Source organism: Cynocephalus volans, chromosome 3 (genome assembly GCF_027409185.1).
Source record: "Cynocephalus volans isolate mCynVol1 chromosome 3, mCynVol1.pri, whole genome shotgun sequence".
Taxonomy (NCBI): Eukaryota; Metazoa; Chordata; class Mammalia; order Dermoptera; family Cynocephalidae; genus Cynocephalus; species Cynocephalus volans.
Genome location: NC_084462.1, coordinates 173,278,629 through 173,292,426, shown reverse-complemented (window position 1 = coordinate 173,292,426; position 13,798 = coordinate 173,278,629). Strand labels below are relative to the sequence as shown.

Below are 13,798 nucleotides of genomic sequence, written 5' to 3'. Positions count from 1 at the left end.
AGGCTCGGCTGCCCTCTTGCACTAAACAAATGACCCATAAGTCCAAAAGTTGGTGCAAGGATTGGAAGCTTTATTCAGATAACCAGGCTAAAATCATCCCACCTTTTAACGCCTATTCTGGGGCTTATAAAGGGGAAGAGGCGGGAAGGTGAGGAAAGGGTTTGCCTTGCAGAGAAAGGGGGAGACTGGTCATGGGATCAGCAGAGGGTCTGTCTAAGTCAGATGTCAGAGTCTCGTGATGGACTGGGTGCTTTGGCGAAATGGAGTGTACAGTTGGTGGCCTGGTCCACTTCAAGCCTTTGATGTTATTTTGGGGAGGAGTCCTGATCTCCTAGGGTGGGCTCAAAGACAATAACCTCAGTCAAGCATCACTGGAACATAAAAATACCTGATTTGTACCTCTAACTAACGTGGATGCAATTTTCTTTAAGCAAGAGGGTGAGTTAATAGTCAGCTAGGATGCTTTGCTTTTCTCTTGGAATTCCTCTGTTTGCAGTTGATTAGGAAAGGTAAGAAAAACAAGAAAACTTAGTTCCAATTCTTAATTTTCAGCATGCAACATCTTAAGTAAATCAACATAAGAGGTGTAATGGGAGATCAACAAATAAACTTTTGAGAAGGATCCTTTTAGAGCATGATTTCATCTGCAGGCAGGCAGTTTCAGTTTCTCAATTCTTCTGCAAACCTCAAGGAATTGGTGATTATCAGTTCCTAAGTTAATGGCTAACTGAAATTTTCTGCTTGGTCTTAATTACCCCAAAGATGGCCATTTTCTGGCTAAGGTCCCTTTCATGGAGAAGAGTCATTGACAGCTTTTCTTCCAGACTATCTTTTTAAGAGTATCTGAGTAGCTCTGGAAGGTCCAGATAATTTCTCCCTCCTGGGAAGAGGGATAATAAAATGACATCTCTCACCTTGGAAGATAGTGTCTCTCTCCAGGGCAGAATTTGAGCAGGTTTACTAGCAGCCTTCTTTAGAAGATTGAGAGTTTCCTCAGCTTGAGCTTTGGAAGCCGTGACACAGGCCCATTTCTGCATCACACTCAGGGGACATGGCAGGCAAGAGGAGTCAAAGCAAACATGAAGCTCGTGAAACCTGCTGTGTCATGAGCAATGAAGTCCTTTGTCTCTGACCCAGGAGTCTCATATCTGCCAGAACCAGGAAACCGTGGCAGTCTAACTTGCTATCTTGCAAGTGGGATAAAATGTCAGACCCTAACAGTTCATGACAAGGAAGAAGGAAAACAAGTGAAAAATCACAGAAAAATGTAGTAAGACTGTGCTGGATGCAGGGGGACTGGACATTTCAAGATGGCTTGAACATAAAGCCTGAGCCAAGAAGTGGGAGATGGGGTGGAATGAGCAGGTTGGACCAGGCCCTGAATGGTCTTGGTTGGTAGCACAAGGAGTCTGGACATTCTCCGCCCATGTGGAACTGGGAGGCCAGGCTGGAGGCAGGGGGATCCACGGAATCCCGCTGCAGCAGTCTACAGGGGAGGAGGTAACATCTGAACTGGAGAAAGGGTGCAGGGATGGGAGGAAATGTTGAGGACGTGAAATAGAATGTGGTGTTCAGTTGGAGGGTTGAGGGAGAGGAAGGATCCTAGAAAGACTTCCAGATCTCTGGCTTGGAGGCTGTGGTGGAGGGTTGTACATCCAGCTGAGACAGAGGGGAATGCAGGCTTGAGGGAACAGATTGCATCAGCCTTAGGTGTGTGCACTGTGAGGTGCATGCAGAACACCAAGTGGTGGTGGAAGCATAGATTTGGGGGGCCACCAACCCTTTCCAGGCTGACTCCAGAATGGCATCACTCCCTGGTAAGGGTTGAATATTCTGAAAAGTTAGGGCCCAAGAACTGCAGATGGGAGGGGACTTCTGCCTCCAGGAAGTCCTTGCCAGTCTCATGGAGAGCACCCAGGCCACTTCCAGTCCTCCTGGCTGGCCTGGTGACCTCTCCCACAAAAGGCTGCAGCCACCTCCACTGATTTAATTGCTTATCAAAGTGAAATGGAGTGACCAGTTCTCCTGGAGACAAAGGAAACATACTAGAAAGGTATGCCCCCAAAATAGCTCAAAAATGCAATCTACTCCTATTTCAAAAAGAGCTAAGAAACATGAAGAAAATAATACAAGACATAAAAGAATAACCTATATCAGAATCAGAAAAACTCAGAAATGAGATATCAGAGCTAAGGAAAAAATCAGAAAGAATCATTTCAGAAATGAAGCCTAAACTAGAAGGAACATAAAACCAAATAAACACAACTGGGAATGCATTAGTAGGAAAAGAAGATGGAAAAGATATTTTTAAATAAAAAAGAAATGAAGGATACAAAAAGTATGATCCATGAAAGAATTGATAAGCTGGACTTATTAAAACTAAGAACCTGTGCTTTGCAAAAGACACTGTTAAGAAAACAAAGAGACAAGCCAGAAACTAAGAGAACATATTTGCAAAACACATATCTGATGAAGGACTTATATCCAAAATACACAAAGAACTCTTAAACCTCAACAATAAGAAAACAACCAGGGCTGGCCGGTTAGCTCACTTAGTTAGAGCACGAGATGCTAATAACACGAATGTCAAGGGTTCAGATACTCGTACCAGACAGCCACCCAAAAAAAAAAAAAAAAAAGAAACCCAATTAAAAAATGGGCAAAAGTCCTGAACAGACACCTCATCAAAGAAGATATACAGATGGCAAACAAGCATATAAAAAGATGCTCAATGATTTGTTATTAAGGAATTGGAAATTAAAATAAGATAATACTACACACCTGTTATACTGGATAAAAGCAAAAAAACTGGCAGATGACGGTGTTTAGGCAGAGCAAGAGGAATGCTCATTCACTGCTGGCGGGAATGCAGAATAGTGCAGCCACTTTGAAAGACACTGGCTGTTTCTCACAAAGCTAAAGTCTCACCATACGATCCAGTAATCACTCTCCTAGGTATTTACACAACTAAATTAAAAACTTATGTCCACACAAAGACCTATACATGAATGCTTATAGCAGCTTTATTTCATAATCGCCCAAAACTGGAAGCAACCAAATGGATAAACGAAAGTATGGTACATCCATATAAAGGAATTCAGTGATAAAATGAGCATCAAGCCATGAAAAGACATGGATGAACCTTAAATGCATATTGCTAAGTGAAAGAAACCAATCTGAAAAGCTACATACTATATGATCCAGATTATATGACATTATGGAAAATGCAGAACTACAGAGACAGAAGATCCTTGGTAACTAGGGGGATGAGGAGAAAGTAGGATTGAATAGCTAAAACACAGGAGATTTTTAGGTCAGTGAAATTATTCTGTAAGAAAACGTAATGGTGGATACTTGACATTATGCATTTGTCAAAATAGAACTTTATGATACAGAGTAGATCTTTATGTATGCAAATTTAAAAATATCACCTAGGGGCTGTCAGGTTATTGGGTGGTCAGAGCACGGTGCTGTAACACCAAGGTCAAGGATTTGGATCCCCATACCAGCCAAGCCATAAGAAAAGAAAAAATCACTCAGGAAGTTAGGGGATCCCAAGATGGAATGCGGACTGCTACAAAAGAATCTAACTATATTACGAATGTATGAAACAACCTCACCAAAGGGATACGGGTAGGGAAAAAGGAGCTGACCTATATACATAATTTTGGAAATGAGCCTATGCAATGAGTAAATGCAAACAGAACTGTATACAAGTGTTGTACTCTAGCATAAAGTCGTTCCCCAATGGGGAACAATCCTGATACTGCTATACATGTATAGGGAATCAATTACATAAATGGATGGTGGATGGTGAATGCCACGTTTTTTCCTGATAGAGTGAGAGTTTACAGATAAGGGTAGGAGACTAGAATCATCCATGTGGAGATGAATTATTTGGAGACGGCAGTTATGAACTCACGTTTAGCTTAATGCAGACACACATGATTGCATACAGAAATGTCCACAGGTATGTGTACACACAAGTTAGTACACACACATATTTCCTTTTTCTGACAGCTGAGAGGGCCTCAAAGCAATGACATCCAGAAACCACAAGCACATCTAGTACCCAGATATTGGTTTCTAACACAATTTTCCAATAAAAGGAACCAGGGCTCCTCAGAGAAATGGCTGATTCTAGGACTGAGGCAGAAAATACACAAGATAAGCCTGGAGCATCTTGTCATGATGAGGAAGTGCTCAGACAAAAACACCTGAATGGGGGGACATGTCAAAGGGACACAGTAGCCAACTGAAAGGGCCCCCAATGGCCAAGGCTGAAACGATTTGAGCAAAAAAATTAAGTACTGAATTATAACCCCAGGTGTAAAATAAATATCCTTGAGTCCATACAGATATGTGCCTTGATTTTGGACTTCCCAGTCTCCTGAGCTGTGAGAAGTAATTTCTGTCATGTATAAGTCTAAGGTATTTTGTTACAGCAGCCTGAGCTGATCAAGAAAAAAATTTAATGGAAAATGGCTTCATACAAGGGAAGGAGAGCCCATTTCTACTGGGGGCCCATGAACCATGTGAGAAGGCCAAGGCACTGTGACCTATGAAATTGTTATTTAACTGAGAAATGAAACATAGCTTCTTTTAACCTTTCACCATGAACATTTAAATGTCTGTATTTGGGCCAGCGCATGGCTCACTTGGGAGAGTGTGGTGCTGACATCACCAAGTCAAGGGTTAAGATCCCCTTACCAGTCATCTTTTAAAAAAATTTTTTTCAAATAATAATAATAAATGTCTGTATTTATTAAAGTTAGGTATACTTTCATTCTACAGGGGGGACAAATAAAAAAAGAGAAGTAGGGTCATAACAGTAGTTAACGGTTCTAGAAAACAGACAAAGACCTTTTACCACCTGTCCCTTAAGGCCTTTTAAGATTCTCCCTTTATTTATTTTATTCTTATTTATTATTATTATTATTATTTTTACATTCAAAGATGTTGCAGAGCAGTGGGAGGGGCTGGGGAAGGGGAACAGAGGTGTAGCTGGTTGGGGGTGGGCAGGGCTGGCCCAGGGCTCCCCCTGCTCCAGCTCGGGAGCCTGGGGGGTTCCCATGGTGGCTTGGTTGTTGCAGGGCTGGATGCAAAGGTTGGGGGGTGGGGCGGGGGGCTCCCAAGATTCTCCCTTTAAACGTTCTACTTCCCACTATTTGCTTGTCTTTGAGCATCAGCCCTCTGTTGAGCTACCGCAACCACAAATGCTGTGGCTGTTTGTACTTGTTTCCTAAATCCTGAGAGCCCCACCCAATCTGTAGGACAGTGAAGTTCAGTACCCTAGAGTCATTCATTACCCATGAGGACCTCACTGAGAAAGGATTATCTATGCTGATGAAAAATGGGCCCATCAGAAACAAAAGTATCACCCTTGAACTAGTCACAAACACAACCCTATTTGCCAGTACCTCAACTTCCAGTCCCAAACCCCAAATGCCCACATAATCAATCACTGCTCAACCTGACAGGTGTATAGACAGGTGGTCAGAACTGTCAGGGTTTAGTGTTTTTTCTTTGCTTTCTCCCTATCTATCTAAGCAGCCATCTAACTATATGGCTATTTATTTTTAACAGCTTTACTGAGACCATAATTCACATACCACATAACTCCATTTAAAGTGTACGATTCAATAGTTTTTAATATATTCAGGTTTTAAACCATCACCACAATTAGCTTTATTTTTGTCACCCCAGAAAAAAACTTCATTCCCCATTTTCCCCTCTCCCTAGTCCCTGGAACTGCTACTCTACTTTCCATCTCTGTGGATTTACTCTGGACACTTCATGTAATCCGTGGTCTTCTGTGACTGGCTTCTTTCAATCAGCTTCATGTTGTGGCATGTACATGCACGCCATTCCTTCTTACTGCTGCACAATATCCCACTGCATGGGTATAGTTACTTTTACATGTCCTTAACAGGACAAACCCATCAGTGCCCGGGGAAACAGATAAATCAGCCAGCCTCTGCCCTTGAGGAGCTCACGGCCTTCAGTGAGACGTGCCACCTCCACACCTGGCACAGGGGCAGACCCTCACGCATGCTGTGAGAGCACATGGACAGAGAAGGCAGCACTCTGTACTGAATTCTTATAATTTTATGTTGCCTCGGCACCCATTTTGAATATGAGGTGGACTTTCTTATACCAGAAGCAGGGCTCAGTCACCCTTGACACAGTTGGCACTTTCATTATTTGGGTTTTTGTGAGTTTTTTTGCAGCTGACTGGTACAGGAATCAAACTTTGGATCTTGGTGTTATCAGGACAGTTTCCAGTTTCTACATGTTTTCCCAGTTCCTCAATGTGGCTGATCCAGGTATCTGCCTCATACAATTTCCTCCCAGTGACTACCTTCCTACGGGGCAGCCTGCTTGACTGGCCCTGCTGACCCCCATGTCCCGGGTGCACCGTGCAGATATGCCAGTGACCACCTCCCAGTCACAGTGTGACCTCCTGGAGCTTGTGCCTGCTCGCTCTAAACCAATTAAAACTCCCCATGGGAAACCTTTTTGGATATTGCCCTGGACCCAGTAAAGGTGTTAGCCCACCAGTCCCTCTCTCATGTGCTCCCTGACTTCCACGTGTGTGGCCTCCAGGAGAGCCATGTAAGTAATTAAACCTTCATTTCCATCTTGTATCTCTCCTAATCTCTGAAGGAGGGCTCTCTATCTTAAAAATTCTAAATTAAAACAATTTTTCATGGGAAAAGGGAGAATTTGAGGAAGGTTCCAGGAAGAAGAGGCACTTTTAAAATACACCTCGAGGATCCATGGAGATGAAGGGGTATGAATTCCAGGGCAAGAGGATCAGCAGCAGTGAAGGCACAGGAGGCTGAAAAGTGCAGGGAGCACAGAAGAGTAGAAGGACCAGAGTGGAGGAGGGAGGACGGGAGGAGATGAGCCCGGACAGACGGATGGGAGAGGGGGACGGGTGGCCAGGAGCAGGAACTACAAACAAAGTCAGGGCCAGAAGTTAATGCTCAGGTTCAGTTATAATTCTTTATGTTTTAAGACTTGAACATTATTACATGATAAAATACAAAAGCAATCAAAAATTATAATATTTTCTAAAAATAGTTTTCCATTTGAGGCTTAGGGTCCTCTTCAATAAAATCATTTTGAAGACTTAAGGAGACTTCAGCTTCAAATTTCTCAGAATAAACACTCTGTCACTGGCTCCCATGAACTTCTTTTCTTTTAAAACGAATGGGCAAAAAAACCTCTTTAAAAGCAAATATACCTTTTCAACACAGAGCTTTACCCACCCAAATTCAGTTTTTTTGGAGCTTCACACATGTAAGCTTTTCCAGAGCCTCCTGCAAGTCCTGTAGAAGCCTGGGGATGTAGGCAATTGCGAGCAAGTCATCTTGAGAAGAAAAAGCCTGCAGTGAGGCCCCTAAGGGCCTAGCAGCAGCAGCCAGGCTAACTTCCTGCTCACTCGCCTCTCAGGCGCTGATTAGGACACGTCCTAAGGGCTGGTGTCCACACTGGAAAAGCCTGCAGAAGGCAGCTTTTCAGTAGTGAAGAAGGCACACCTTGTCCATGGACAATTTTATGCTGTAAGAGACAGGAAGAAGGATTTGATGAGCTATGTCAACTCTGGAGAAATTAAGACAAACATAATCCAGTAGGGAGCAGGGAGTCATGATGCCATATCCACCCAACCCATCATCACCGAGAATGCAGCTATTCTGGATTCCACTGGCAAATGTCTCTAGAACACAGCTGGAGGGAGTAGCTGGCAGAAGGCAAAACTGCCCTTTGCAGAAAAGGACAGCCGTGCCACTCCCTTCTACTCTCAGAATGACACCGATCTTTCAAATGTCATGTGCTGACTTACCTGTCAATTCGATAAGGTTTTTCACAAAGGTTGGCCAGCACATACAAATATCTCAAAGCATACTCATACTGGAAGAAAACAAACAAAAAAGACAGAATCAAACACCATCATCTCACCATATGATCAGCTCTTAACTTGGGAATACTCTGCTTTTGCAGCTGCAGAGGTAAAGCATCAAGGCCAGTGGTTCTCGACCTTTTGGGGGGCATGGATCCCCTCCCTGCCTTCGATAATCTGGTGATATTTATGGACTATTTCCCATGAAAAATGCACATATGCAAGAGTTTGCACACAACCACAGGGCTGGCAGTCCTCCTAAGGTACTCTCAATCTGAGGTTAGGCCTCCTGATCGAGAACTCCACATGGCCTTGTCCACCCTATTACCTGAGACCTCCCTTGGAAGTCTGCCTTTTGGTTCTAGGAACCCCATTCTGGGAGGGACACACTGACAAGGAAGATAGATGGTATGTGAATGCCAAGCTGGATCACAGCAGATAAGACTGAAATGACCAGGGACGTTTATCTTGAAAAACATCCCAGGGGAACCTGAGAACTCTCATAAGAAGGAATAGACTCACTTTGTGTGATGTCAGAGGGCAAAAAAGCAAGACCAGAGGGTATAAAAGTAGTTATCTCAACTGCTCAACTCAGCCCTATGGTGAAAGCAGCCATGGACAACAGGTAACCGAGTGCAACGTGGCTGTGCTCCAATAAAACTCTATGTGCAAAAACAGGCCAACCTTTCTCTAGAAGGATCTAAGCCATCACATGTACTGAGCAGAGGCTTTTTTTTTTTAAAGACGACTGGTAAGGGGATCGTAACCCTTGACTTGGTGTTGTCAGCACCACGCTCTCCCAGTGAGCCACGTGCCGGCCCCTCAGAAGGCTTTTTAGGTACCTTCCAACCCTGACATTCTACAGTCTGTAGAAACTTGGTACTTTCTTCTCCTCCATGGACCAGAACCTGACTTCAACAATAAATCTTGGAGAAGCATCAGAAGAGACCCAACAGGGAGAAAACACATGTGCCTGGGGTGAAGAGCAGGGGTAAGGGACAGGGTCTGGCAGGGACAGCAGTAACTGGTGTGAACAGCAGTAACTGGCCTTCAAAGCCAACTACCAACAGGAGTTACCGTATGACTCTAGTAAATTCTCTCGTCCTCTGGGACAGCAGGAATGTTCTGGGGCCAAGATTTATGGTCAGTGAACTTGGACATCCTTATTCTTCTCACTTCCTCAAAGGCCTCTGAAATGAGCTAAGTGTTGCCTCAGCCTGGACGGACCCTTCTCCGAGGTGCCGTGCCTGATGTGACCTGCGGTGGACAGCAGGAGGCCGGCCTCTGGAGCTGGGCGGCGGGCGCGGGCTCACCGTGGAAGAGTGCCAGTTGAAGCAGTGCGAGCGGAAGTGCACCACGGCCGCCTCGTAGCAGCTGAGCTGGGTGAGCACGGCTCTGCCGGACAGGAGGCTCTCCATCTCGGCCTCGGACACCGCCAGCATGGCCACGATCTTGTGCACCGCCTTCTCGATGATCTGCCGAGCCTGGGGAGAGTGGTTAGAAGCACGTTTGAAGACATCTCTTTACACAGTCCCCAGCCCCCAGCCGGTTAAAACAGATGCCAAGAAGTGCCCTCTGGGGAAAGCAAAAGATGTGTACGCAAGGCGTCTGTGACAGCCAGAAACACCTTGACCTTCTGGCATGACGGAAACGCTTATCTCTAAATACCTCAAGAGCAGGCTGGCCCACTCAGAAGAAGAAAGGAGGTTGAAGAACCTGTGCCCCAAACTAGACTACTGTTCCGTGAATGGCACTTCTGCCCGTTCAGGAAACCCATCGAGTGGTTAGACAGTGGGGCACCAAGCGGGGGCGTTGTTTTCCTCCCAGATAAAAAACAGCATCACAAACAGGAAACTGCTTCTCCATCAATAGAAGTTCATGATCAATCCTCTGTCCCACCCCCTCTCCAGCCACATTTGTTTCCTTCACGACTAAAGTCTGCCAAGACTCACTGCCCACTGTGTGTTAGACCAGCCGTTCCAATGTACGGTCCAGAAACAAGAGGGTCCCCAAGAGCTCTCGTGGGCTCTGTAAGGTCTTCCCCTTCTCAACTATGTATCTTTGCAAGGCTGATTTTCTTCATATACTTCAGCCAAAACAACAGAGCCCAACAGAGAGAATGAAGAAGCAGGTACAAGGCTCCAGCTGTCTTCTATTATGCAGGGCACAAAAGAGATTTGCAAAAACATACCAAAATTGTTCTTGTTTTGGAAAATGGTTAATTTTTATAAGAAATACATCAACACAAATTTTATTGCTATTTCTGAGTTAACTATTTTTTAAATCTGTTTTAGTTTCTTTATAACAATCTTTTATTTTACATAAAAAGGTAATTATGCAATAGTTAACGGGAAAGTTGAATCCAATGAAAAGTATGTAAGCTGAGAACAGTTTTCAAATTTGCAGGAGATACCACAGAAATCCTATGATTTATACAGTTATTCAAGCAAACACAAAACTCTGGTTTAGTTTCTACGAACTTCCAAAAGAATAAGGAGAAAATGCCCTTCTATCTCATTTTAATTTCTAACACAATAAATACCAATAGACATACGCCACCACAAACAAAAACTCTTTGGGATCAATAATTTAAAGAGTGAAAGGAGAGGGCAGGCCCGTGGCTCACTTGGGAGAGCGCGGTGCTGACAACAGGGTTAAGATCCCCTTACCGGTCATCTTTTAAAAAAAAAAAAAAAAGCAAAAAGAGGCCCAAGACTAAAAGATAAGAGGAGCACTGTATTACTGTGTTTGACACTAGCTAAAAATATGCCCTAGTTAATAAGGTGGTCACACATGGGGTAATAACTTTCAGCATAATTAGATATGTGCACTTAAAACAAACCACGCAGATTTTATCTTCCCTGAAAAATTCAGGCTGTGTTTCAGACCATCAGTCACTGTGCTGTGCTGATGAAGGGGACCAGAGTTAACACAGAGCTGGCTTTGCAGGAAGGGACAGGCGACCCTTTTGCCCAATATTTTAGTGAGTGCACAGCTATTATTTTAAAAGGAATTTTGCCAGTTCCAAACAAACGATGAGCTACTGAAAACAGCCTCAGTAATTGTAAATGACAGCTGAAGCATTTTAGGAAGAATTTTATGAGATGACTATGATTTTCTTGATATAAGAGAAACTTTTGTAGATTGGATTTTTTAAAAAAATATGATTAGCCAATCAATGTCCTCTAAGCAACAAGGTATAAATGGGGGAGACACCCACATGCCATGGCTTCTTGGCAGGATGCAGGGGAGATGGACCCCCATTCCTCTGCTCTCCACTACCAAAGAGGTCAAGGTCAGTTACTGATGAAGAATGAAGACAGCCACTGCTCTGCTCACTGGCTTCTACTCTACATGGAATAAAAAGGCTGGTTTCCCGTCCCACATGCTCCCATGTGGCTGGGGGAAGGGTGGCCCCAGAGTTCTGTCACCCAGTTCTGAGCAACGCTGGGTAATGGTCAGGAGGCCGGGACCATGCTCGTGGCATGCCAAGTGCCTAGGCAGAGAACAGCGGCTGGGAATGGTTGCTTCCACCATACTCACGTTCAGATGCCACTGGATCTTCTCAGCAAGCTGCCTGGACTCCTGCAGATCATTGGTGCTCATCAATTTCCTCTTCATGATCGCGAGGGGCACCTCAGGGCTGGGAGTGAGGTCCAGGTGTGTGACTGGAGGCAGAGAGATGGGAGAACTGGCTCTGTGCTTCATACCCTGAAACTGCATCACTTTCATGGCAGAGATTGACTGGGGAGAGAGTGAGAGAAAGCTGGTCTGGGTGGGAAGAGCAGATGTGCTTGACGTAGCCCAAGTCCACCTCTCTGTAAGAGGCTCACAGTTCACTCCTCAAGGTTTTGGGACCACTGAAGGGCCACAGTCACAGCCTGAAAACACATGGTCAGCCCCTAGCAGTAGGCAAGGCATATATCCGAGTACCTGAAATCTACTGACCAGTAACTTCAAAACGGCCTGGCATGCTTCACAGCAGAACTGCTATTCTCACATAGGGAAAGTAACCCCTGATGCGGTCACACAGAGCTTGGACCACAGCCGTTTCCCTGTGGTGCCCCCAGACTGTGCTCACCCCACCAAGCTCACCTGCCTGTCCCTAACGACTGTAGTAAGGTACAAAGCATCTGTCCAGATTAGAGCTGGAGTTTGGGTACAATGAGAAGGGCAGAGCTAAGGCCACTGAGAGGCCGGGCTGACACTCGGTGTCAGGGTCTAACAAATGGGCACAACTGCCAGGCTCTGTGTGCCCACAGAGGCCACTACAGACTGGCTCCCAATCAGAGGGCTAGAAGTGCTGCAAGCATTTTTGTTCCCAAACCAAGCAACAGTAGTCCATAAAGAATTCTAAAACAGAAAGTAAAACACACACACACATATAAAAACATAAGGTTTAGAAAAGATCCATCACAACTCCTCAACTAAAACCAGAAGTGGCCAATGCTGAGGATATCTGAGGATATTGTAAAGAGAATGGAAAACCCAAAGCACTGCCCCCCACAGCCAGGGCAGCACCCCACTGACCCTGTCTTCTCTGAGGGACCTTTCCCTTGCCTTCTCTCTGCTCCATTCTCTCCTGAGCCCACTCAAATGCCTGACCAGGTCACAGTGTCCTGAGTGCCCGCCTCATGTCCTGTGACTGCCCTGCTGGGTCACAGGCTCACAGGCCCCCTACCCCATACTCTACCACGAAGGGCTGAAGAGAGCTGGATTTACTGACTCCCAAGTTCTTCTAGAAGGCCGATGCTTATGCCCAAGGAACAGATCTCAGATGGCGATGGGGTGCTTGGGTACAAAGTACAGGCACAGGGACTACTGGCAGGCACTGTACACATTTTTTATGGTGTTTGCACATACCAAGGGCTAGCCCCAGTGGCTTCACTTAGGGCCGAAGGCTTCAGCAGCCACCCACGACGACACTGTCCAGAGAGCCCTGGTGAACTTACCTATTTAACCACCTAGGTCCCTTCTGGACATAGCTGAAGGGGGAATAAAATGTTTGCAATTTATAGCCAAAGGGTGAAGGTAACAACCTGCATCTTGCAAGGAGGCAGGACCCCAGAAAATCTAAGGTATGGGGTTCTATGGGACAGTGCCACAAAAAGTAAAGGAGAAACTTTTTGTTTGGTAACCTCTCACTGTGTGCAAGGCCTGTGTTTAGTGTTTTTAAGGCACAGCCTACTCTCGTGCTCCAAGCTACCTTGTATGAGGAAGCAGAGATTCAGAGAGGCTCAGGAGCTTGCCCGAGGTCTCACTTTGCGAGTCTGAACCTAGTGAGCCCTAATTCCAAAGCCCAGCATGGTCCCTGGGATAGAGAAGGATGAGAGACAGAGCCATCCTGCCAACTGTTCTCCTGGATCCTGTCTCCCTCTCCACCAAGAGGTGAATATTTCAGGAGAGCCCCCTGGGACTCGGGGAATGCAGAGCATGAGCCGAGGCCCCTACTCACTTTGTTTCCATATTGCATGACGTGGCTGGTGTTGGTGTGGGATTTGACCAGATGGTACTGTTTGTGGAGCGTCTCTTTAGTCAGATCCTCCTGCCAAAATGAAAACATTCAAGTTCTTTGATGATCAAGGCTGACAGCTAGACCTCACCTGAACAGCCGGCACCCCCAAAGGGCTCACCACGTCCGAGTCCTCCATCCAGTTGACGCTGTACCAGTCTCCCAGGTACGTGTTCCTCTCCTCATCATAGTAGCAGGCGTAGGATGACTCAGAGGGGTTGGCAGCAGTCGTTGCATAAACTATGAGGAATTACAGGTGATCTTTTAGTCACATTTTATCCCCTGCCTTGAGTGACACTTGAAGCTTCAATCCTTCCCTCTCCCCTGGTGAAGCCAAAAGATGCCACCTATGACCAGCATGGGGAGGGCAGGGACACGTA

The 13,798-nt window shown here is 45.4% G+C and overlaps 1 protein-coding gene across 1 annotated transcript in view; it reads right to left on the bottom strand.

Annotated features, from left to right (window-relative positions):
* Window positions 1-6,982: 6,982 nt before the first annotated feature.
* Window positions 6,983-13,798, bottom strand: part of LGMN (legumain) — a 34,293-nt gene continuing 27,477 nt past the window's right edge. The window contains exons 9-14 of the mRNA XM_063089472.1: window positions 13,540-13,658; window positions 13,362-13,451; window positions 11,450-11,650; window positions 9,220-9,390; window positions 7,850-7,917; window positions 6,983-7,566 (exon numbers count right to left, since the gene is read on the bottom strand). Of these exons, the coding sequence (XP_062945542.1) occupies window positions 7,524-7,566; window positions 7,850-7,917; window positions 9,220-9,390; window positions 11,450-11,650; window positions 13,362-13,451; window positions 13,540-13,658 (692 nt within the window). The 3' untranslated portion in view covers window positions 6,983-7,523. The remainder of the gene's footprint in view (window positions 7,567-7,849; window positions 7,918-9,219; window positions 9,391-11,449; window positions 11,651-13,361; window positions 13,452-13,539; window positions 13,659-13,798) is intronic.